At 40.2% G+C, this 22,432-nt stretch overlaps 1 protein-coding gene and 1 pseudogene across 2 annotated transcripts; both read right to left on the bottom strand.

Annotated features, from left to right (window-relative positions):
- Positions 1-2,018: 2,018 nt before the first annotated feature.
- LOC110065585 (TNF receptor-associated factor 6-like) lies at positions 2,019-22,388 on the bottom strand. Of its 2 annotated transcripts, XM_089290962.1 has the most exons (7): positions 22,153-22,387; positions 20,197-20,260; positions 15,639-15,740; positions 11,692-11,856; positions 10,764-10,838; positions 6,252-6,329; positions 2,019-3,514 (listed from the first exon to the last, which is right to left on the bottom strand). In XM_089290962.1, exons 1-7 carry the CDS (start codon positions 22,320-22,322, stop codon positions 2,834-2,836), a joined length of 1,335 nt encoding a protein of 444 aa, XP_089147088.1. In that variant the 5' UTR covers positions 22,323-22,387; the 3' UTR covers positions 2,019-2,833. The 2 variants fall into 2 exon arrangements, with proteins under 2 accessions (XP_089147088.1, XP_089147089.1); XM_089290963.1 differs by lacking the exons at positions 10,764-10,838; positions 11,692-11,856 and having other exon boundaries at positions 22,153-22,388.
- LOC149110116 (uncharacterized) lies at positions 3,736-6,225 on the bottom strand (annotated as a pseudogene).
- Positions 22,389-22,432: the final 44 nt, after the last annotated feature.

The raw sequence follows: 22,432 nt of genomic DNA, 5'->3' as shown, positions 1-22,432 counted from the left end.
ACAGAAGCAATAAGAAACTATCAAAAACAGGGTTTGGTTATGATTAAGCATTGTTTGGGAAACTCTCAAATTAACTCGATACCGGAGTAAAGAGTTTTCTTTCATAACTTTTCTTTACAGAACAAACGCAAAAGCTTACGCGTTCAAGTAGCGCGAGCACATATCATTATTCTTTCATGGCGCGAAATTGTAGTCTTGTTTTCGACCCTGAAAAACTCACCTTTTCCATCAGCTCAGAGCATAAAACTACATATAAGCCCTGGATCTAATTCCTTGCTTTATTCCCTGCCATCGCTGTGAGAAATCTGCAGGAGAATCTTGCAACTCTTACCATTTGGTCACGCAACGTGACAAATATCCACGCGTGAACCCTCGACACGTGCGTGGATCCGCGCGGATATATGACGTCAGGATGGCGTAATTTGTTCTAAAAATAGAAAAATTGTCCCATATCATAGGTGCGCGCGGATCCCAAGACTTACGGTCTCCGTCCCCGATTATGACTCCTGATGTTAGCTTATTGATTATCCATTGATTTTGCATTGACTAGTCATTTGTTACCTCTGTAATTTTGACTCTGCCGGACAAAATTGTACGATCTCCAGAGATTGGTGCTTGTAGCATTGTGAAAGAAATCGAGACACCCTTTACCATGTGCAATAGAAGAAACATTGTTTATTACTAAAAAGTATTTTTTTACGGCGATAACAACTGCATAGTACTTGGTAGTAATTGATTGTAAATACCGTATCAATAAACTGATAAACTGCAATCAGCATAAAATGAATCTGTAGTTTTAACCTGAATATAGAACACTCTTGGTCAAGAAGAAAATTACTTAGCCGTACCAACTGCTTAAACTTTGTTTCATAATAAAAGCTACATTTTCTTATGCATGCCATCTCTGAGAAAAGTCTCTCACTTTTGCGGATTTTGTATGCTTGGAGCGTGGTATTATCCACGGAAAACTGTGTAATTCGTTTGATTTACAAGCTAAACCAAGACCTATTTTCGTATTGTTTTTGGAAAGTTCCACGCGCATAGTAAATGGTATTTTAGTATCTGAGAAGCGGCGTGGCCCACTGGTTTTGGTTCTGTGAATTGAGGGGTTCAGAACCATATCGGGCTAACCCACCAAAATTTCATATTCGATGTTGTTGTTGTTTTCGATCTAAATTTGGACCATCTTTTTGGTGGGAAAGTGGTCTAACCCTGAAAGGAAATGGGAGATTCTTTGGTCCCCTCTGAACATTGGACCACACTGACTTTCGTCACAGCTCTTTGTGGAACAATGGGCTAACCCTTATACTGCTGACCATTTGCCCGTTGGCCCGTTGGCTCAGACTTAGGCAGTACCATGTGCTATCAACAAAATGGCGGACAGAAGTGAGCAATCATCGAGCAGCAGTTCCCGTAAGAGAAAACGAAATCCTGAAGAGTGGAAGAAAAACAAACGGAAAAGTCTTCGCAACAGAGGTAAGGAATATGAAACAGTATCAAAGTCAGGCGAGAAACGTACATTACCAGCAAAACAACTGGGTAAAGACTGTCGCTGCCCGCTGAAATGCTTTGAAAGAATAACACAAGAACGGCGTGAAAATGTTTTCGAACTTTTTGGGGAGCTTGGAGATTGGACTGCACAGAATGCCTTCTTATGTGGAAGTGTGCAAGTCACGTCTGTAAATCGAAGGTATGCAAAGAAAGGCGAGACTTCTTTGCAATCGCGAAGAAATTATTCTCGTCAATATTACATAAACGACAACGGAATGTCTACTCGAGTATGCAAAAAGGCTTTCTTGGCCATTTATGCTGTATTTAATGGCAGGTTTCTCGTACTCTATCGAAAATGCAAAGTGTGGGATCTCCACAAACAGATCAAAGGGGTAGACATGAGCCTAAAAACAAAACCCCCGAAGAGGATGTTCAGTTTGTGCGAGCTCACATTTAAAGCTTCCCAACTGAGTCAAGTCATTATTGTCGTAAAGAAGAAACTGTATGAAGTGGCTTTGACAGAACTGTGTCCGCTATTGTTATTAATTGTTTTCACTAAATCTTAAAGTGAACACTATAATACTGGTAAAGATAACTTATAACATGATGTAAATGATATTCCTATGAAAATAAACATGTTTTCACAAGAAAAACCTTCTCAATATTTTTTTTTTCAAAACTTAAATTAAAAGTGCTTTTTCTGTAAATTAAATTAAAGTGGTTTAGCCCGCTATGGTTCTGAACCCCTCAATTCTTCTACTCGCTAACTGGTTACCCTCCAATCCCTTAGGCTTCTTAACATGTTAACGTTTTTGCATGCAATATTACTTGCTTATTTATGCGCAGTGGACTTAATTAGTACAGCAGCGCTAAAGCGTGCATGAAGTCATTTTTCTTTTTGTTTTTAAATGTTATGTATATGCTGTCTGTAATTCCACGTTCTTTTTCGTCACCCTTATCATGGCGAGCGTGAAAAAACGTTATCAAAAGACAATGTCAACTGGATGAAGGGACGACCTCAATCTGAAAAAATTAAATAGAACGGCATTCATCATAAACAAGACGAGTCCGAGGATTGTTAACAACGTTAAAACCATGTTTTGGTTTATTACAATGTACAAAAGGTTTTTACAATATTGCGACTCTATTTCAGAGCGATACGCATAATAATGTAACTGAATCATCCAGCGGTCCAATTTTCGCATGAGATATACGTGTACACATAGCAACCCCGAAATCCTTGGAGATTTTTTTTGTATGGATTGACTTCCCCAATAACATAGCGTTTTCCGCCCGATGTGAATGAGTGCGAGAGTAAAACTAATTTCTTAAACATTTAAAATCAACTGGATGGCGAGCCGACTTCAGCCTGAAGAAACAAAGTGTCATCCACGACGAAGCACCTTGAAAAAAGTTTCTCGTGAAATATAAACGTCGAAAAATCCCGCCCTGTGCTCTCTTCACTCACTGGCCTTGCAAAGTGTTTTAGGGCATTGCTTGAACGGAACCAATGACTAACGTTTACCCGTTCAACTGAATCTTCATGTTGATCGATCAGTGTAAACTTCACTTTCTTTTCGAAGGGCCAGGGCAATATAGCGTCATATTCACCTTTCATGACGACGATAAACACCGACAGGTGAGTATTCCTACTGGATCCACAACCATTAGGATAAATTTTAACTTTTAACTTGTAACCATAAGTGCCAGTCAAAAATGGACCATATGCTACTGCTATGTTTTCTCCGGCCTTCGCCTGTCTCAGAACTTCACTAAAATTGTTAATCTTGCAAACAAACACTACTGGGAAATCGGGGGACTCAGTTTTTCCTGCATCCTCACATATTTTCTTTTCGACTTTGTCGACTTTCTCCATCAGTTTCTTATTTGTTTCTTGCATTCGACTTAACTCTACTTCTGTATTACTTAATCTTAATTCAGTGTTGTTTAATTTCAAATAAGCTAAATCAAGATGGAGCCTCGTGGAAAATTGAAGATGGGATTCCACTTGTCTTCGTTGAACCTGCAAGAAAATACTGATGAACGTCTTTACATGTCAATGTACCTGGTAAGCTAACAAAATAGTTTTAATCCGTAAACATCAAAAAAGTTTCCTAAACTGGAAGCTGGATGCCAAGATGAATGGTTCCTACGCATTCTATATACAAAGTTTATTTTTGTCTACTTAAACGCGCTGGCAAACCGAGCTAATGGACCACATAAACCGTGTAAAAATAAAGTTGCTTTACTTTTTTTAATATAAAAAGAAACTTAGCTATTCAAAATGCCTAAATTTGTAATGGTAATAGGACTGAGTGGAGTCCAATTCGGTCTGTAATCATACGAGGGATAACAAAATCGGACGACAGCGGGAGTCCGATTTGTTTATCACGAGTATGAATACAAATCAAATTGGACGACACGAAGTCTTATTACCAATTAATCATAAAAATTACAATTTCCGAGAAAAGGAGAATACCAAAGTATGAAAGAAAGGGAAAATTTGCATTTAAAAGACTGACAAAGGAGGCGTAAATTGTTTAATGTCTCTCTGAAATTGACTACAGTCAGAATGGATTTGCTGGTTGCTAAGTGATGAGCGAAAAATAAGTCTTATGTCAGTCAAAAACGCAACCGTGCATGAAAAACGCACAACTGCGCAGAACAACTTATCAGAATTTCGTAAAAATCAGCCCGAACGCTAAACAGGGCAGTTTTTCCTGCAAAGTACAATGTTTTTGAGCTGAGTCGATCGACAGCTCACTTCAAGCTGTAAACTAATCAGAGTCAATTATACAATAATGATTCTTCGTTTCCTTAGCTTTTCGGGACGGGGACTTTCTCTTAAGTTGTTGGTGTTAAAGAGCGTTTTCCATTTACCAAAAAATTCCGGAAATTCCGGTCGGGAGGTAAATGGAACACGACTTTTTGGTTCGTTCCACTGGAAATTTTCCAGAATAAACGGAATTCCTGAAAAGATAGTCCCGTTTTCCCGGTGGAAACTTCCCAATGGAAAATTTGTGTTCCATTTGCAGATTTCTCGTCTTTATCACCAGTTCTATGCCTTTCGCGGTCTTTTAAGCGGCCAGGCCTCCCTTGGCTCCCTCGTGTTTCAACAAAAATGGCGGCTGATCAGGGTCAGTTTTCTGAAAGCAAACAAACTTTCAGGGCTACTACGAGTGCTCTGCCTGCCACGTTCTAGCGCCAGATCTAGAAAATTTATTGCCTTTTTTGCACTCTCCCTGTAGCTTGGACGACTCTACACAGACCTTCCATTGTGCCTCGTCATTCGAGAATGACTTTTAAACTCATCGAGTGAATATAATAATAATAATAATAATAATAATAATAAAATATTTATATAGCGCCAATATCCTAAAAGTTCAAAAGCGCTTTACAGTTAGAAATATTAAAAACATTTAAGACAAATAAAGTAAAAATAAAAAAATGTCGCTAAAAAGTTATAAAAATGCTTTCTTAAAAAGGAACGTTTTTAGTTTATGTTTAAAAAGGGACACTGAGGAGCTGTTCTTGATGTCAGACGGAAGAGTGTTCCAAAGTGTAGGAGCTGCTACAGAGAAAGATCTTGCGCCATATGTTTATGATATGAATATCCTGGCAACGCGTGTTCAAAATAGCCTTCAGTTCGTTGCAAATTCCATCTCATGAACGTCGAGGTCGCTGAAAAGATATCTACTGCATCATCTTCTGAATTAATCAAATTTTCTTCCTCTATAGAGACTTCTAATATTTCGCACAAAAACAACATCTGATGGGCCTCGTTGGCCTCCATTTTGAATATTCGCGGGAGATTCAGAGAAGCGACAGAGAGGGGCCTGTGAACGAATGGGACTTGTGACAAATGGAACGCTCTTTTCTCAAACGGAAATTCCCGATAGAAATTTTCCGAAATTTTTTGTAAATGGAAAACGCCCAAACACACAGCTGTTAAAAATTTGAAATGGCGCCGAGAGATTCTGTTTAGTGGCCATGCTGTACATGGACGACGGCATACCGGTCAATGCTGCCACATTCGCTGATGAAGAAACTTGGTTTGAACTGATTGGAACTGCTGGTTGAACATTCTCCTTCATGCATGCAGCTGATGGATTTGCTGAAGCTGCAGGCACCGAACTGTGCGAAGGGAAACGACTTGTTGATGAAGCAGATGTTGAAGAAATCGCAGGTGTCGAGCTGGATTGGGCTGGCACGTATCCGCTAGCGATGTGAGATAATTCTCGTCTTTCACTGACAGTTATTTCGTCATAATCATCCAATTAGGATTCCCGAGCATGTCCTGTGATCTGGATAATCTTGTGACGAGGTTGACCAGCATTCTTAAGCTTGGCAACGACTCGGACGGTTTTTCGCGTTGAGTGATTTGTGATCTTCTTGTTGGACTCGGGGAGCAAACAGCGGGCTACAGACTTCATTATTTGCCCAATTCTGTGCTGTCCCACTCTTGTTTTCGAGTACCAAGTATTACTTGTTGGTCTGGGAATTATCGTCAGGTACAACGGACCGAATTTCTTCAGGACGTCAGGTCGGTGCTTCAGTACTGTCCAATAACAAACTGTCCGATAACAACTTAACAAGTGAATTAGTGGAAAATAGGAGTTTTTTAAACCAATCACAATCGAGGAAATTGTAATTTTTATGACTACGTCGCTTATACGTTCCCAATTCAGCTCGGAATAAATTTTAACAGCCAGAAGCTCAATGCCCATGAAATGCTTTTATGAAATTACCCATGTACACACCTTTGTTTTGCAGCCCATCTGTTCATAAGGACAAGGCATTATGGTCAAAGGACAAACGTCTTCGATATGATTTGGAATCTGAAAGAAATAGATCATGCAAATAATACCCGGCCAACAACGAGGGTCCCAATGCAGCTTACCGTCAACCGTTAAATGGCCAAAAAAGTAACCGTTAATCGTCAAAAATGCAATATTGTTACCGTCAATCGTCAAATGAGCAAGTCAATATAGCAGCTGTCAAATGTCCCAGTTGTCGTTAATTAAGAACTAAACGATTGCAGCCCTCCATTTTATCGTATTTCTATTCGATCGTTGAACGCGTGGATATAGTCGCGAGAGAACTGGACGCCGGCGTCAAACGGGAGACTTGACTGGATTATTCAAATATGAGCAAAATTGTATTTTTTTTATGAGAAACTACAGCCAAATTTGCGCTTTAATTTTGTGTTAAACGTCATTCTGAAAAAGTAACCGCCAACCGTCAAGCGACCTAAGTTTTTAACCGTCAACCGAAATCAAAACGGCTTATTTTTTAACCGTCAGCCGTCAAAGGAGCCCCCATTGAGACCCTCAGCAACGTCATATCAGTGCTCTCTTTGAAATATCGCAGCGAGCATGCTAGTGGGGTTATGAATTAAATATGTAAAATCAAGGCGGTTGGTGGGTGGCCATACACAAGCGCTTTTTCCATCTAAACAAACTGACCATACCTGATATTCGACCTGATGATTTAGTTACTATCTATTCATCTGACTGATAAACTGACTTGATCATTGGCAACAAATAGTAATTCCTAACGACGTTTGTCATTCATAAAAAACAAAACAAAAAAACAATGAAGACAATACCTTTTTCTGTATATAACTTATTGCATACATTTTTAGCCGGCCATATACGAGGGTCTTGAATTGGGGGGGGGGGGGGGGGTGGGTGGTGCAAATATCAGTAAACAGTTAAAATTTTGCCTATTTGTCATTAGTCTCCTTCACAGCCGTTTTTGGGAATGTGACGCAACGCTCCGTGGCGTCCCAAAAAACGGCTGCTTAGGAGACTAATTTATCAGTTGGCCATTTGTCATTTGTCACCTAATAACTACTTAATAACCGAGAGTGAGGTCGTTACGGGAAAATCTCAAACTGAGGTCTTGCCGTATTGACCGAGCGACAGCGAGGTCAATACGGTAGGCCGAGGTTTGAGATTTTCCCGTAACGACCGAACGGTCGAGGTTATTAAGTTGTTTATTATACACCGAATGCAAATATGGCGGACCACTCGGTCGTCGCCCGGGACGAGTCGCATGAAAGCGAGGCTAGTCAGTCTTTGATGTTTTGTTTTGACGATGCTTTCCCAGAAAAGTCTTGCTTCCTCGTCGATTCGGTCCGTTTTGTTTCGCCCTCCCTACGCGTTTTTGTGCTCCTGAATGCCACCAGAAGGGAGTGAAATCTTCCACAGCAGAGAAAGTGTTTTTTTTTTTTTTTCAGTTTCCCTGTTCTCCTCTGAGAGTAAAACAGACGAAGGAAAGAAGTTCACGATCGCCGAAGGAACTGTTTAAGTTTGTTCGTTACATTTCAGGCTGAAAGATCTTAGAAAATGAGTAAGCGATCGCAATTTAGCTCCAAGTCGTTGTTATTTGGCTCAGTGATTTCACTGGTTTCAACGACGGGGCAGTTTAAGTTCATTCGCTTGGTTATTACACTGTAGTATTTGTTTCGTGCGATTCCGTGCGAGTGGACGCGGACGTAAACAACTTCCTCTTTTGAGACAGGATGTCTTTCAAGAGAAGTTTTTCTATACCTTGGGGAAGGTACTGGTCATGCAAATCGTGTCGGAACACCACCAGACACCACACAAGCTCGTCATTTAAAGAGTGTTTTGAGATCATCTAACCTGAAATGTAGCAAACAAAGTTTATAGTTCCCGCGGCGATCGTGAACTCCTTTCCTTCGTCTCAACGAATTTCATTGATCGACTATTTTCCCTTAGAGGTGAACGGTGGAAGATTTCTATCCCTTCTCGTGGCATTCAAAAACACAGCAACTCGTAGGCACAGCGAAATAAAACAGATCAGATCGACGACGAAGTAAGACTCTTCTGTGGAAACATAGTCAAAACAAAATATCAAAGCCTGACTAGCCTCGCTTTCATGCAGCTCGTCCCGGGTGGCAACCGAGTGGTCCGCCATATTTGCATTCGGTGTATATGGCTCACGAATTGAAGAAAAAAAAAATTATTCGAGCGGAAGTCGTCAATTTACATCCGGCGATGCGCGCGTTTACCGATTCATTCATCGTCTCAAACCCAGGGCAAAGCTACACAGTCAGTGAACTTCACTACTGTAATTCTTTACGGGAAAAATGATTGTCACAGCCCTCAAAAAGGTATTTTAGTATCGTGGAGCCGCAACTTGATGACGGAGTTTTTCCAACTTTTGTGGCGAGACGCAACGCATATAGAAAAGACAGAAAGTGCTTCAAAATGGTCCAAACCAACGGTCTTTCGGTGAAAGAAAATACTAATGTTTCAGAATGCACTGCTCAGAATAACTCGATCTTCGCATTCGCTTTCGACAACATATCTTGGCCTTCTTAATTCTGGGACTTATGAATGAACTTTTCAAGCCTTGTGAGCGTCTAAAGCTTCCTGCAGGTATCAGAAATACTGCTACCGACAGAAACCGCCCGATTGTTTACATCTGATGATCCTGGAAGCTGATTTTCACTCTCTTGTGTTGAAGCGAGGGAATCTATTTGATGAGAACTGAAATGGAGTTCAATATTTCGGTAATTATTGTGACTAAGATGATAACTTATAAGTTTCTTCGTGGTTTTCCGCTCAGGATACGTGACACATTTGCCGATGGTGTTTTTCACTTAGCGATTTTAGCTTTACTCAACACTCGGCAAACTTTGATTGCTTTTCACTAGTGCTCGCCAAGGTTACCGGTAAGTCAAAAACGACTTCTATATAAATTTTAGTAAGGAAAAATCCCTAAACTTTTAGCTACTCGGAATTAAATTTACCTCTCTTACTGTTTTTAATCGGCTTTCATCGTTTCAATCCGCTTGAATTTTCCGAGCCGGGCTCTTCCTAATTTGCATAATCCGTAATCGGCCCGTGGGCATTACGGGAGAATAGTGCCCTACAATTCAGTGACAGTTAACCAATCAGAGCGCGCGTTATATCGCCTACAAACACAAGCCATATAATAAATGGTTATTAATCATTAGTATATTCTCAGCTCCGACTATTGCATTTCTAGCTCTCTGATTGGCTCAAAAACTCCGACTATGAGCCATTAGTCGGAGTTTTACCTTATATGGAAAACAGTGCGCCAAGTTTAAAAATTTTCCGCTCTGTAAAATTGTTGAAATAAAAATCGGCGGCAAAAACCCGATTAAGAATATACTAAAACAATTATTCCATTCGACCTTGTTGGATATGAAGTGATCATAACCAACTCGCGCTACGCGCTCGTTGGTTATTTATCACTTCATATCCAACGCGGTTTCATGGAATAATTGTTAATTAGCTGAAGACCTGAAACCTCTCCTCGGGTACTTTCCTTTCATCCAAAAATTCCGACAATTTCGAAACGGTGACAGTTGGCACGGAAATTTTGTGGGAAAGTTTCTAGAAATTTCACACGAAAATTTCTCAATTCTTATTGAATTTGTTTCCATATTTCGCACTGTTATAAAATACCGTTACGTAATTGACTTCCCATACAGTCCATACCAACTCTTATATTAAAGCTTTGTTACGCAAGTACGCATGCAACAGAGTATAAAAATGTTTACGGCTCCCCAGGAGATTAGGAGACCTGTGTGACGCTTTACCGGTTCATATTTACTAAAATCATACTTTGTTGCTAAGTCATTGAAGCCTTAACCGTCCACGAATCACTTTTGATGGGTATCCGGCTTCTATGACGTTCGGTTCCAGACCATAGAAACCAACGATCGCGTTAAAAATAAAAGCAGACATTTCGACTCTTTCTGTGGCCTGAAAAGTGTGGCCTTCAATTAAAGATTACCTAACAGATAGTATGATTGTCAAATTGTAAATAAATGTTCTAGTATAAAACTCAGTGCGTTGGTTTGGGCCTCAAAATAATGTAAGAAGCATGAATATTAGACCACAATAGTTAAACTAATAATTTTCCAATGAATTTCAAACGAATATCAAGAGCTAAAATCTTTGGTGTGTTGTTAGCAAATCCGACTACAAATATCAGTTGTCAGTTAAATTTTCGGTTATTTTTCAATTGTAAGTTGTTAATTTTAATATATATATATATATATATATATATATTAACCATCTGTCAGTTTTCAGATAGCCCCATCCAGACACTCGTATACGTGCTGGATTTGGCCGTTCTCACTGACTCCATCCAATCAATTCCAAATTGGGACTGTTTGAGCTACAACACTCCAGTAACAGTAATATGTAAAACTTAAACAGTTAAGTTACATTAATGCATAAACATCAGCCATAAAAAGTTAAACGTCTTACCATTTCCCTGGGAATTGAAGCTCCACAATTGTTGGTACAAGTTACTGGGAACTTCCTGCACACTCCAATATGATCCTGCAAGGAAAGAGCCACGTACAACATTCTAAGAAAATGACGTGCCGTTCTATTCTATTTCATTCCATTTAGATTCGAGACATATTTTTATTCGTAATAAATAGCAATATACACGGATATTTGTTCGCGGACGTTATTTGTTGCTCAAAGTCTACAAAGCGTTTTCCTCGAGCTCACGCTTTCGGAAAACTGTTCGCTTCTCGGAGATAATGTCTAAGGACAAATATCCGAGCATATTTTCGCGCCAAATGGAGGCTATTCCGTTTATTCTCTTCATACAATTTTCGCAACACGTGCACGTGAGAATATCGCTCGGATATTTTCCAGTTTTAGCTGGGGCATATTCACTTACATGACGTGTTTAGACCAATCGTGCACGAGCGCAAATATTTGAAGGATTATAATAACCAACGTGCCCACAAGACCAGTGAACAGATATCATCGATATATTAAAATTCCTCTTGGCGCCAAGGTTTAGGGGAACAAAAGAAAGAAACGGCATCGTGGTTAATGAATGATTGTATGATTCCTTGTGTTTCATTCCGCTACGTCTCGGCGCAAAGTTAAAATTGTGATATATCGAAATTGACCTATAATCTTGTTAATTTGCAAATTCAATCATCCCGCCTTTGACCCACTGTACGGAACAAGACGCGCACGTCTACCTACCCTCTACGGTCTTCATATAACAAGATCAATGTAAAAAGGATATTCCATTCGAAGCCAGCCTTGAAAATTGGACAATCGGTCCACAAATGAGATCGCCACATATACGCAGGAGAATGTAAGAGAAAAAGGTTTAGTGATATCATTATCAAAATTCCAATTATTTTGTTGAGAAATCAAATTTTACCTTCATCTTACACTCTGGGTGTGGCTCACTGCAGTGATCACATTCAAGGATTCTCCACGGGCACGTTATGGTCACGTGTTCCTCGAGATGTTTCCTTTGCAATGTAACGTGACAGTTTTCGTTGGTACAGGAGACAACTTTGAAAAGACAAGATGCCAAGTGAATCTGTTGCACAAAAAAGATATGCGATTCAGCTGCTTCGGTTTATTTCAAGACCAGAGCACGTCACTTTCAAAATATATGAGTAAGTGAAACGCTTCTGAAATGTCAGTTACGATGGCTTGCTACGGTTTTGATGAAGAGCCTTATTCTTTTGAAAAATACGATTTGCCACAGTCTTTTACCATTAGATGTGATACATTATATGTGATACAACCTTAAGAGATAACCAAAATTACCTAAGGAGAGACTGGGCGCTAGTAGGTGTAATGAGTTCAGGTTTTTCTCAAATTTGCCTGATGACTCCACCTCAACATTTCAGTAATTAGAAATTGGCTATGATTAAACATTCATGGAAAGTAAACTAAAGCATCTGTAAGACAGGTTTTACGCAAACCATGAAAATGTGAAATTTCGCCTATTTCAAATATAGCTCAAAATCTGTCTCACAGAATTTTTTTTTACAGTTTCGACTCCAAATGCAATTCAAATCCACTTTGAAAATTTAATCATGGGTTGTACGACGGTTCTCGAGCAATCTTCGATCAAATACAAGTTTTAAAACCTTGTGGGGGAATTAGACTGTGCATGCCTTTTATGTAAGCGCGCGATCAATTGAGGCCATGTATTGTCTACGAGAAAGCCAGCGTGAATTAGAGCTCTTTTACCAGTTGTCTATCTACCCTTTTTGCAATATTTATCGGTCCTAGACTTTTACACATGTCTAACGCATTTCGACAGATAAAATTGGTTTCGCTTCTATTAAGGTTACTTGGGTCATTTTGAAAAATAAGGAAAGAATATTTTTTTGACAGATTTCCTAAGAATTCGTCTTTACATACAGAACAGCAAACGAATTTATAAAGATCTTTAAACTCCATGGTAAATAACAACACAAAAATCACTTATATTTTTAATAACAACATCGTCGCAGCAGCTCTGTTAGCGTCTCTGACAGCTCTCTGGTTTGGCCAAATGCAGTCTAAGTAGCTTTTTCACACAACCATAATTTAATTACGTGTTGAATTAGCCTGCCACTTTCACGACCACGCGTTTTTAAAATTTAAAAGAGTTGTTTTCATCTTTGTTGGAGACTCCTTCGGTGCTTGTTAATTTTTTCCCTGTCACCTTCCCAGTAATGAGTCAAGCATTTGCGTCTCTCACACTTGATTAGCGCTCACTACGCTGTCTGCTGGTACATGTTTACAGTTGGATTTCAGTATAATTTTCAACGGATAACAGTAAGTGTTTCCGCTTGAAACGGTTAACAGTTAATGGTTAGCGATATGCTGGTATTCTGGTATTCCTGGGTTTCGTACAGACTCATTAAACATGATTTGGTTTATTTTAGTCGCGCACTTGGTAGCTAGTTGATTACGTCAATGTCAACCTTAGCGTGCGCGTATAGTGTACACCATGCCTGGCATGACGCGCAGACCGTGTGCGCACCAGCAAAAGAGGGCACTGTCCTTTAGGAATTGATCAGTTTCGAGAAGACCAAAACTGCTGAATAACAAGACGAAGAACTAATCTTTGCAACATTAGACTTCATTTAAAGTAAACTATCAACCAATACTTGTAGAAAAGTGTTACCCTTCGAACAGAGTCAGATCGAACCGACTCGATCTGCTAGCAGGGTAAGAAAGAGCTGATGCGTAAGCTGAAACAATCACGTTTTATTTTTTTAGCATAATCAAATTACGTTGAGAAAGAGCGCTACAGAAATTAATTGTTATTGTTTTAATTCTTATTTATATTCTCGGCAGTATTTGCAAACATTTACTGTACAGATGCTTCTCAATGCAAACTTAATAATTCAACAAGTTTAAACAAAGGAAATCATGAACGTGACTGTTTTTGGATCTCTGATCCTAATTAGGCTCGATTACCAGCCGCTGTTCGGGAAAAGAGCGCGTTCGGGCAGGAACTTAGACCGCACTCGAGAAAGCGACGGAAATCGAGCCTAATCCTAATTAGCATAGATTTATACGATTTTCTTTCTCTGTTTACTCGATTGTTTTTAGTTTAGCTTGAAAAGATATACCAAACACTGAAGACCGTGTTTTACGATAATTGCAGAAATTCTCGCGCCCTCATGATCATTGGCAAATTTTCATTGTCACACGAAACAGGTGAATTTATCATTTATGCGATGCGTCAACGAGCGAGAGCGGACAATTTCACAATTTGTTATCGTAAAAAACAATTGACGTCAGTTTTTCATGCGTCTGTCCTGTTATTGACAATGAATTTCGTCATAACATTGTCAAGGTAGTCTGCTGATCCACTATCACCTCTACAGACGCATGAAAAACTGACGTCAATTTGTTAATTCGACCACATTTCCAAACGTTTGAAAAGGTTTGTCAAAAATACTCTCTACGCCTCGTTTTTAACCATGGAAATTATTATTTTCCAAGTTGTAGTGGTGGAATGATTTCACTCCATCACTCCTTCACTTCCCGTTAGACATTTGCAAACTAAAGGGATGCTCGTCGGAAAATATGGATTTAACTCCCACGGGAGACTAATGCGGACGTTGCTTGAGCTTCATTGAACCCCTAAATAAAAGATACCACTTAAAACGGAGGAGCATCGATCACTTGCCACTGTCCAAGAAAGGATCCCGCGTGCACTTGTAGACCCGACTCGCTTACTCGAAAGATCAGCAGAAATCAAGCCTGGAAACAGAAGTTAAATGAGAGCGTTTCTTTTATTATTATTTCCTCGAGTCCACCCGGCCCTAAAGGATACTTTGACAGCTAGAAATGGTGACGTTTCGTCATCAGCACCCTAAGTGAGACCACAATCCTTGATTTGTACCCGAGACGACGAGCATCCTCGACCTTTTCATATAGGATTCCCCCCCCCCCCCCCCCCAAAACCGGGTTTCGAACATCAGCCGTCTAAGGCCGTTTAATAGTCGCTTGCAGCGTGTCAAGATAGTTATTTTCGAGAGGTAGAACGATTTTTGCATTGTAAAGAAAATACTTTGGTTCTCCCTTAGCGATTCGATTCAGGGAGAGTCTTCGTTGTTTTTCCTTCACAAACCTATGTGATATTGTGAGTTCGAAAGCAATCGATGTAAACGAATGATTAGAGGCTCCAGACGATTTTTTTAACACAAGAAACGGAAAGACAAAGGCTATCTTTCGGTAAACGGTTTCTTGACAGTAAAAGAAAAAACAATGAAGAAGAAAAGGAAAAATAATCAGTAGTCACCGCTAAAATTCAAACTCTCGTTGTCTCGCATGGTGAGCCGGCGCTTATCACACGGCGCTAATTGCCCATCAGTTACCGCATGGGCCAAAGTATTAATAAGTTATTTACGAACCGCAGCTCAAGTGTTTAGCTCACTCTATACCTCACTTTTGGCCAAGCAAAATGATCTTGCCGTTTTTGACTACAGCACAACGAAGTCATGTACAGTTACATGTAATGTAAAACGTGTCGGCAGGCCTGAGTAACAAACGTTTCTTAACGTTGAACTTTTTCATTTTGCAAATATCAAAACACACCCCTGAATGGAAAAAGACTTTATGGGCTTGTTCGAAAGCTAAACTGCCCTCACATCACAAGTGGTTCCTTCATAAGCAATGCCTCGTAACACCCTACATAATTTATTTTCCAAATTCAGTGGCTCACAGCCACTTTGATTTCAACTCTCTTCACTGGCTCTAATTAGGTCTTCCGTGTTTGATAAATTACGTCTTTAGTCTCTGTTATTTGGCGATCTTGGTCAACTCGAAACTAGACTAAAGAGCTATTTAATGCAAGATCCTGTTTACCTCTTTGCTTCTCAGTTCACCAGTCCATGCACATCCTTCACTTGGACATTTGATGGCAAAAGAAAGAATTTTCCTTTCTGTTGCTTTGTCAGGGAAAACATCCTTAAAAATAAGAGTGAACATAATCATACTCTACTCCAGCACTAACGACTTGTTAGTAAAAGTAACAACAGGTAACTTGTAGTACTATAAACCCGGGGGAGGGGGGTACTCCCTTATATGGGCTATATAGGTATGAGCGTGAGCGGCCCGAAAGGGTATGGTTTTTCAGCTGTTTTGGTCATAAATAGGGTATCGATTTTAGCTGATTTTGGCCATTTTGGTCATGAATAGGGTATGGTTTTTGCACTCTAGCCTTGATATGGGTATGTTTTTAAAAAGAAGCCACTTTTTCGTCATTATCGAAAAGAAAATCAACAAAAGCCCTTCACAAATTATGTTTACGGTAATTTAACATTGGTCTGAACTAGCGAACTTATTATAACGCAGGTCTGAAACAGGGCTTTGATTTAAAGGTTAGGTCATAAATAGGGTTTTTCATTTTTGGTGAGGTCATAAATAGGGTAGGGAATATCGCAGATTGTGGTCATAAGTAGGGTAAGGGTTTTGGGAAGCGGGCCGCACACCCTCACCCTATTTTTCTGGGAGTACCCCCCTCCGGGGGCTATAAATGAGAAGAAAAAGAACAAGTCAAGCTTTAGTCTAGCCTAATTCTCAGACGTCCGAGGTCGTTCGCGGCCTCTATCTCCCTCTCCCGTCTGATATACTCTGTGCGAGGTCGTGTTCATGACGTCAGAGCCATTGTCAATTTCCACCAATCAGAGCGGATGTACCACATCCTGAGAAGTGTGGAATGTATGGAATGTAATTAAAAATGAAGGTTTCGAATTCGAGTCGGCTGTGCAAAGGCTTGCCAGGTTTTTGGCGTGGAAAAACTGTCCTCTGAACATTTCAAAGCCCTCAAAAACGTTTGTTTCTGGTATTGATGTCCTTCTCAACTTGCCAACGGGATTCGGAAAGTCGCTTGTGTTCCAGATGGCTCCTTTAGCTCACGACGCCACGATGGATTTGCAGGGAATCCCGGCCAGCGATAATTGTAATGTCCCCTCTAGTGAGCCTTATGGAAGATCAAACAAATTTCTTACGGAAATTTGGCACATCAGCTGGCTCGATGGGAGAAGATAAGGCTCTGAATTTGAAGATTGAGAAAGGAGAGTGCTCCGTGGTATTTCCGTCGCCGGAGTCCTTACTAGGAAATGGTCGGTTTGTTTTTTTTAGCAAAACAAACCATGATCGAATATTACGGGAATATTATTAAAAAAAAAAAAAAAACCCAAAAAGGGACGTCAATATAGAAATTGTCCACACCTGTACAAAAGGCTCTTCATCTAAATTGCTTTTGGACACTGTTTCCCTATTTGCTGCACCGAGTTTGTCCGGTGGAGGTGAGAAGAAATTCCTCCCAATGTTTGCACATGCTGGAAATGCCCGCACAACTACAGGAACACCTGAATTCCTTACTGCTGTATATCCAACCATCGAGACTGTAGGAGGTAACCCTGTCAGACTTGTAATCTCCGTTGCCGTTGCCGGCGAAGGAAACCTTGTTTGATCTTGAGGTGGATTTGTAGGAAATAGAGCTTTCTTCACTAGCTTCGCTTGCAGCGATCTCACGACAGATACTTCCGAATTTGATCTCGACTCAATCCCCGCTTTATGCGAGCCACGGCGTTTTTAGGCAACTCTGCCCTTAACTCGTCTTCGAGACTTTTGAGATTTCACATCATTGTTTTCGATCTTTTTCAACTTTGAGTGGCATTTTCTTTTGCAAACATATTGCAAGTCCTCGTTGGAAGTTTTTAATTCACCGCCTAGGCTTGCAGAGTTCCTCGCAAAGCGCCCTAAAGCGCTATTCTATCGTTTGTTTCGAGAAATTCAGCGCAAAACAAGCACTGAATCGAGTTCGTCTGAGATAAGACGGCTTTCTTCGGGGTAGAAGTTAAAAACAGAGTTAAGGAATATTCGCTTTGCCAAATCTGATCAAGGAAAAACCCGCGTGAAATAGATTTGTTGACTTTTCCACGCTTCATTTCTTACGCGCGTTGTGATTGGCTCTTGCTATACAGTAGGTGCTCTGATGTCATGAACACGACCTCCCACAGAGTATATCAGACGTGAGAGGGAGAGAGGGGCCGCGAACGACCTCGGACGTCTGAGAATCAGGCTACAATCTTGGACAGAATAAAATGGAACAATTATCCCCCATCTCCCCCAAAGCAATGATGAAGGCACGAAGGAGCAAAAGCGCGCCATTTTGGCATCATTGAAATGGGGGGAGGGGTGGTCCAGATGTTCCATTTATTTTGTCCAAGATTGTATCTTTAGTCGAACTACTGGGTGAGAAAACCAGAGGGGCACAGTAGCTAGATACATACTACTTTTGAAAACGATGAAGATGTCCCAGACTCCGGCCAAAACATGCGTCACTATGTCATAGTCCCGGGGAGGGGGGTGGGGGGGGGGGGGGTGAAGGGTTACTTCCACAAAAGTTAGGTAGGGGTGTGCGGCCCACTTCCCAAAACCCTTACGCTATTTATGACCAAAATCTGCGTTGTTTGCTACCCTATTTATGACCTGACCAAAAATTCGATAGCCTATTTATGACCGTTGCGGCTGACACAGTTGCTCCAAGCATAAGTTATGAAGGGCTTTTGCTGACGGTCTTATTGACAATGATGAAAAAGTAGCTTCTTCTAAGAAACGTACCCAATTCAAGAGAAGAGTGTGAAAACCATGCCCTATTTATAACCAAAATGGCCAAAATCGATACCCTATTTATGACCAAAACGTCCGAAAAACCCTACCCTTTGGGGCCGCACATAACTATATAGCCCATATAAGGTAGAACCCCCCCGGGGGGTCATAGTTTTCCTTTTCTACAACCTAGGCACATAACTTTTGGAAAGTTCTTTGTTGTTCCCAATATAAACGGAAAAATAATTAGAAGCTCCCACAAGATAGATATCAAGATAGATAAAAAAACAAAAGATATCAACTGAGAAATAATGGCAAAAGTCCATTACAGACATGTAGCGACTAGAACTTTCTTTTCACGTTTCTCCGTGACCCCAGGGAATTATGCAACCCACTCTGTAGTACTTAAGCGTTCCTCATTATGCGTAGTTTTGTGTTTCATTTTCCCCAGTTCTTCTTAGCACTGAAAGTTCGATCTGCTGGTTTCTACCGCGTCTTCCTCAGCTGTCTCACTGTTGTGAGTCCTGAAGTACAAATTCTAGAATTCGAGTCGCCACAGTTTTGTAAGTTTAGTTGCTCCTTTGTCAGGTTTTTGTGACGTTATATTTTGTACTTAAATAATTTGTCTCGTTTATTTTTCAGTTGAATCACACACACACATCACACACCCACGATCACTTTTGTTTCTCTCGTGTTTGCGCCCAGTATGATTAAACTCGTGCATTCAAACTCTGACGTCTGTAGCGCTTACTAGACCTACAAGACATGTCTACCTCTAACCGTGTAGTACATTCTTGTAGTTCAATGTAAGTTGATTCTTTTATCGTCTAAAACGCTTTTCTACAAACAGCATAGGCTCGATTACCAGCCGCTGTTCGGGAAAAGAGCCCGCGCTCCTCCCCCGAACTCACGGCTGGACTCGTGGACTTGGCATTGTTAATTTCAACCAATAAGAAATCTGCCTGCCTGAATCGAGCAGGCTGCATAAATTAGCTTTCTCGCAGTAGCAAAGGAGCTGTTCGATATGAAGTGCGATCGCATTAGTGGGATATTTAACCAAATACCGTCAACTGATGAAATCTTGCCTGATCTAAACCATAGTAGCATATACAACACGAAAAATAGTCAACAGACTTATACGTTAGAATCTATATTTGAATCATGTGGTACCAGAATATGAGATAACGAAGAAAGTAAACAAAGGGAGGAATAAACGCAAACATCGATTTCAAGAAACAAAACACCCAGTCAAATTGATGTGTACCTTAGTCTTCTTGAAGAGAAGCAACACCAGTCTCTGGCGAAGCCAGACAAAATTAAAGTTTTAAATGAGCCAAAGCAAACCGAACAAGCAAAACATAAACATGGTGTCAACACCATTTACACCAACATATGTGTGACCTTTGACATGACAGTTGCTACAGTATAGTCAAACAGCTCTGCTCTACTTTAAAAAAACAACAACAAAAAAAAAAAACTCTTCTATAGAACACAGCATGTAAAGCCATTCCGCAACAATAATGTGAAAAAATGCCACAAATTTTACGAGCCGTAGGCGTCATATGTGCCTGCCTATGATTGTCATCAGATGACATTTCCGGCCACCTGAAGCGCCGCAAAAATTACATTATGAAGATACGTCACAGACATGCTTTGCCGCTCACGCGTCCAGCCGTCTCTTCTCGGGGAGGAACGTAGACCGGACTCGAGAAAGCGGCAGAAATCGAGCCTACAAACAGCACTCCTACAGGTCATATTCTGACATAAATTGGTCACTGAACTTCCCTAAAATAAAATTACTTACCCGGTCTTTGTCCAGATCCTCCCTGTCGGCCGGACAACATATAGGTTGGTGTTCAGCTCCTTGCCTGTTAAAATTAAAAGTGTGAATATAAATGAATATAACTGATAAATGACTCTTTATATTTCTTTTTTATAGTTATATCTATATACTTTTTTATTGTATTTCATTTTATTTTATTTATTTTCTCTCCTCTTTACATTATTTTTCCTACAACCGATTTAATGCATAATAATTCTTGTAACTACTCAGCTCGTTTAGTTCTTACTATTCTGAGTAGTTTTTTTTTTTTTTTGGCTTATTTAAGTTTAATTTATTTTTTTGCTATATGATATTCTATGTATTAAGCAAAATAAAATGGTTGTTGTTGTTATTGTTGTTGTCAAACAAAAAAAGGTTAAATTCTTTTCTTTCCTGGTAAATTAAACATGTACGTTAAATGTCGACACTAGCTCATAACCTTGAGGGAATACTTCTAATAATAACTGTATAGTGGTTTCAACAAAAATATATAACGATAGTTCATCGGCCTCGTGATCTTCCCTCCTTCACACTGATACTTATTGGAAAGCTTACTAAGACAAAGAAACATATAAAAAATCGAGGAATCATATAGAGAAATAGAAAATAGAGTTAACAAAAGAAAGTCCAGCCTTATTTAACAGCTTCATGCCATATGAATTGCTAATAACTGTTGTGATAGCTGAGGGATCATTAGTATTCAAACAGCTTCCGCTTTCGGTTACTTTATGTTTGAGGCCCGTTCCAAACGCCGCTCCATTCATGCGCCGAACCTAACTGATGAGTTAAGTACGGTAGAAGAGCGGCGTTTGAATCAGTTTGGTTCGGCAGGTTAGGCTTGGTGCGGCAAACAACATGAAATTCGGCAGGGTCTGTCGCACTATGTGACGTTGGAGCGGCAGCTGATTCATACGGCGTTCTCCTCATGTGTTGAACCTAATGCATAAATTACTGTAATGTATACCTCGATTTATGAGAAACGGGACTGTATAAGGGAGTTCCTTTAGCGCAAATTAATTTTTTGCTTTTTCTTCGTGATAATAGCCCAGCTTATGAGATTTCCCTTTAACAAGTCGAATTAACCGGGAGAAACCCTGTCTAAATACAAACACTGAGCCTTGAGTTTGAATTTGCTTCCCTAAATATTGCTATAACAGCGAAATGTTAGTCACAGCTTTTCTATTTGGACAGAGTTCTTGAATTCAGAGCACATATTTTCTCGTCGAAAATTGTTACCACCGGCTTCCCAAATTAGGTTCGACGCAAGTACGCCGTCTGAACCAGCCGTCGCTCCAAAGTCGCTCTAAAGTCGAACTTTATCAAGTTTGGTTCGGCACGTGAGTGGAGCGGCGTTCGGACCGGGCTAAGTCAATGAATTAAAATATTTCACGCATAAAGAACTTAGTTGATCTGAAGAATTTAAGCCCGACGCAACGAAAACGCGACGTGTTAAGCTGAAAGTCAGATAGCCCAATTATGAACCGATCTTGATATCAGTTGGTTGTACTCATCAAATTATCTAAAATTTACATGAACCGCAAGACTGAACTTAACTTTTTCACTGACTGAAGGTTGAATATTGATATCCAATTCATACCTGCAAAATGAATTGCTTACAACAGTCTGGTTGATCAAAATCGGCCCAGGAAACTTAAAGAAGTTCAATTATAACATAATAAGGTAAATTAGGCCGCATTTAGTTGCACAGGAAAATATAAGCGGGCACATTCACTCATAAGTGAGTCCAATCAAGCGGCTGAGAAACGCAGGACTAAATCAAAAGCCATATCTGCTTTCCACCTGCATTTCCCGGTCTTTCTAGGTGCACTTTATCGTGCTTAAGATAATGTTTACACCATTAGTGAAGACTAGGCCTAACGAAGGCCATTCAGATGTGTACAAATAACAATGAAATTTCAGTGTAGCTAGAAGTCGCACCTTCTAAAATGTTCCTCGAGGCATTCTTTACAAAACCTGTGACCGCACCTCGTTTGAACAGGTTCCTTGAGCGGCAAATGACATATTAAACAGAGATTTTCATCTTCAACTGCATTCACAAAGTCCTCATCGCAACCCGAAGGTAGCCGATTTCCGGGAGCTTCCGCCATGTTGTAAATTATGACCGGGTCGGTACAAAACGTGGACCCCCCAATCTGGACCCCCTACTGGACCCCCTTTTGGACCCCATCTGGACCCCTTCCGGATCCCCTTCTGGACC

This window comes from Orbicella faveolata, unplaced genomic scaffold (genome assembly GCF_042242905.1).
Source record: "Orbicella faveolata isolate gen_17 unplaced genomic scaffold, um_ofav_v1 contig_24, whole genome shotgun sequence".
NCBI lineage: Eukaryota > Metazoa > Cnidaria > Anthozoa > Scleractinia > Merulinidae > Orbicella > Orbicella faveolata.
Note: the sequence above shows the minus strand (reverse complement) of the source record. Positions and strands in the feature narration are given on the sequence as shown.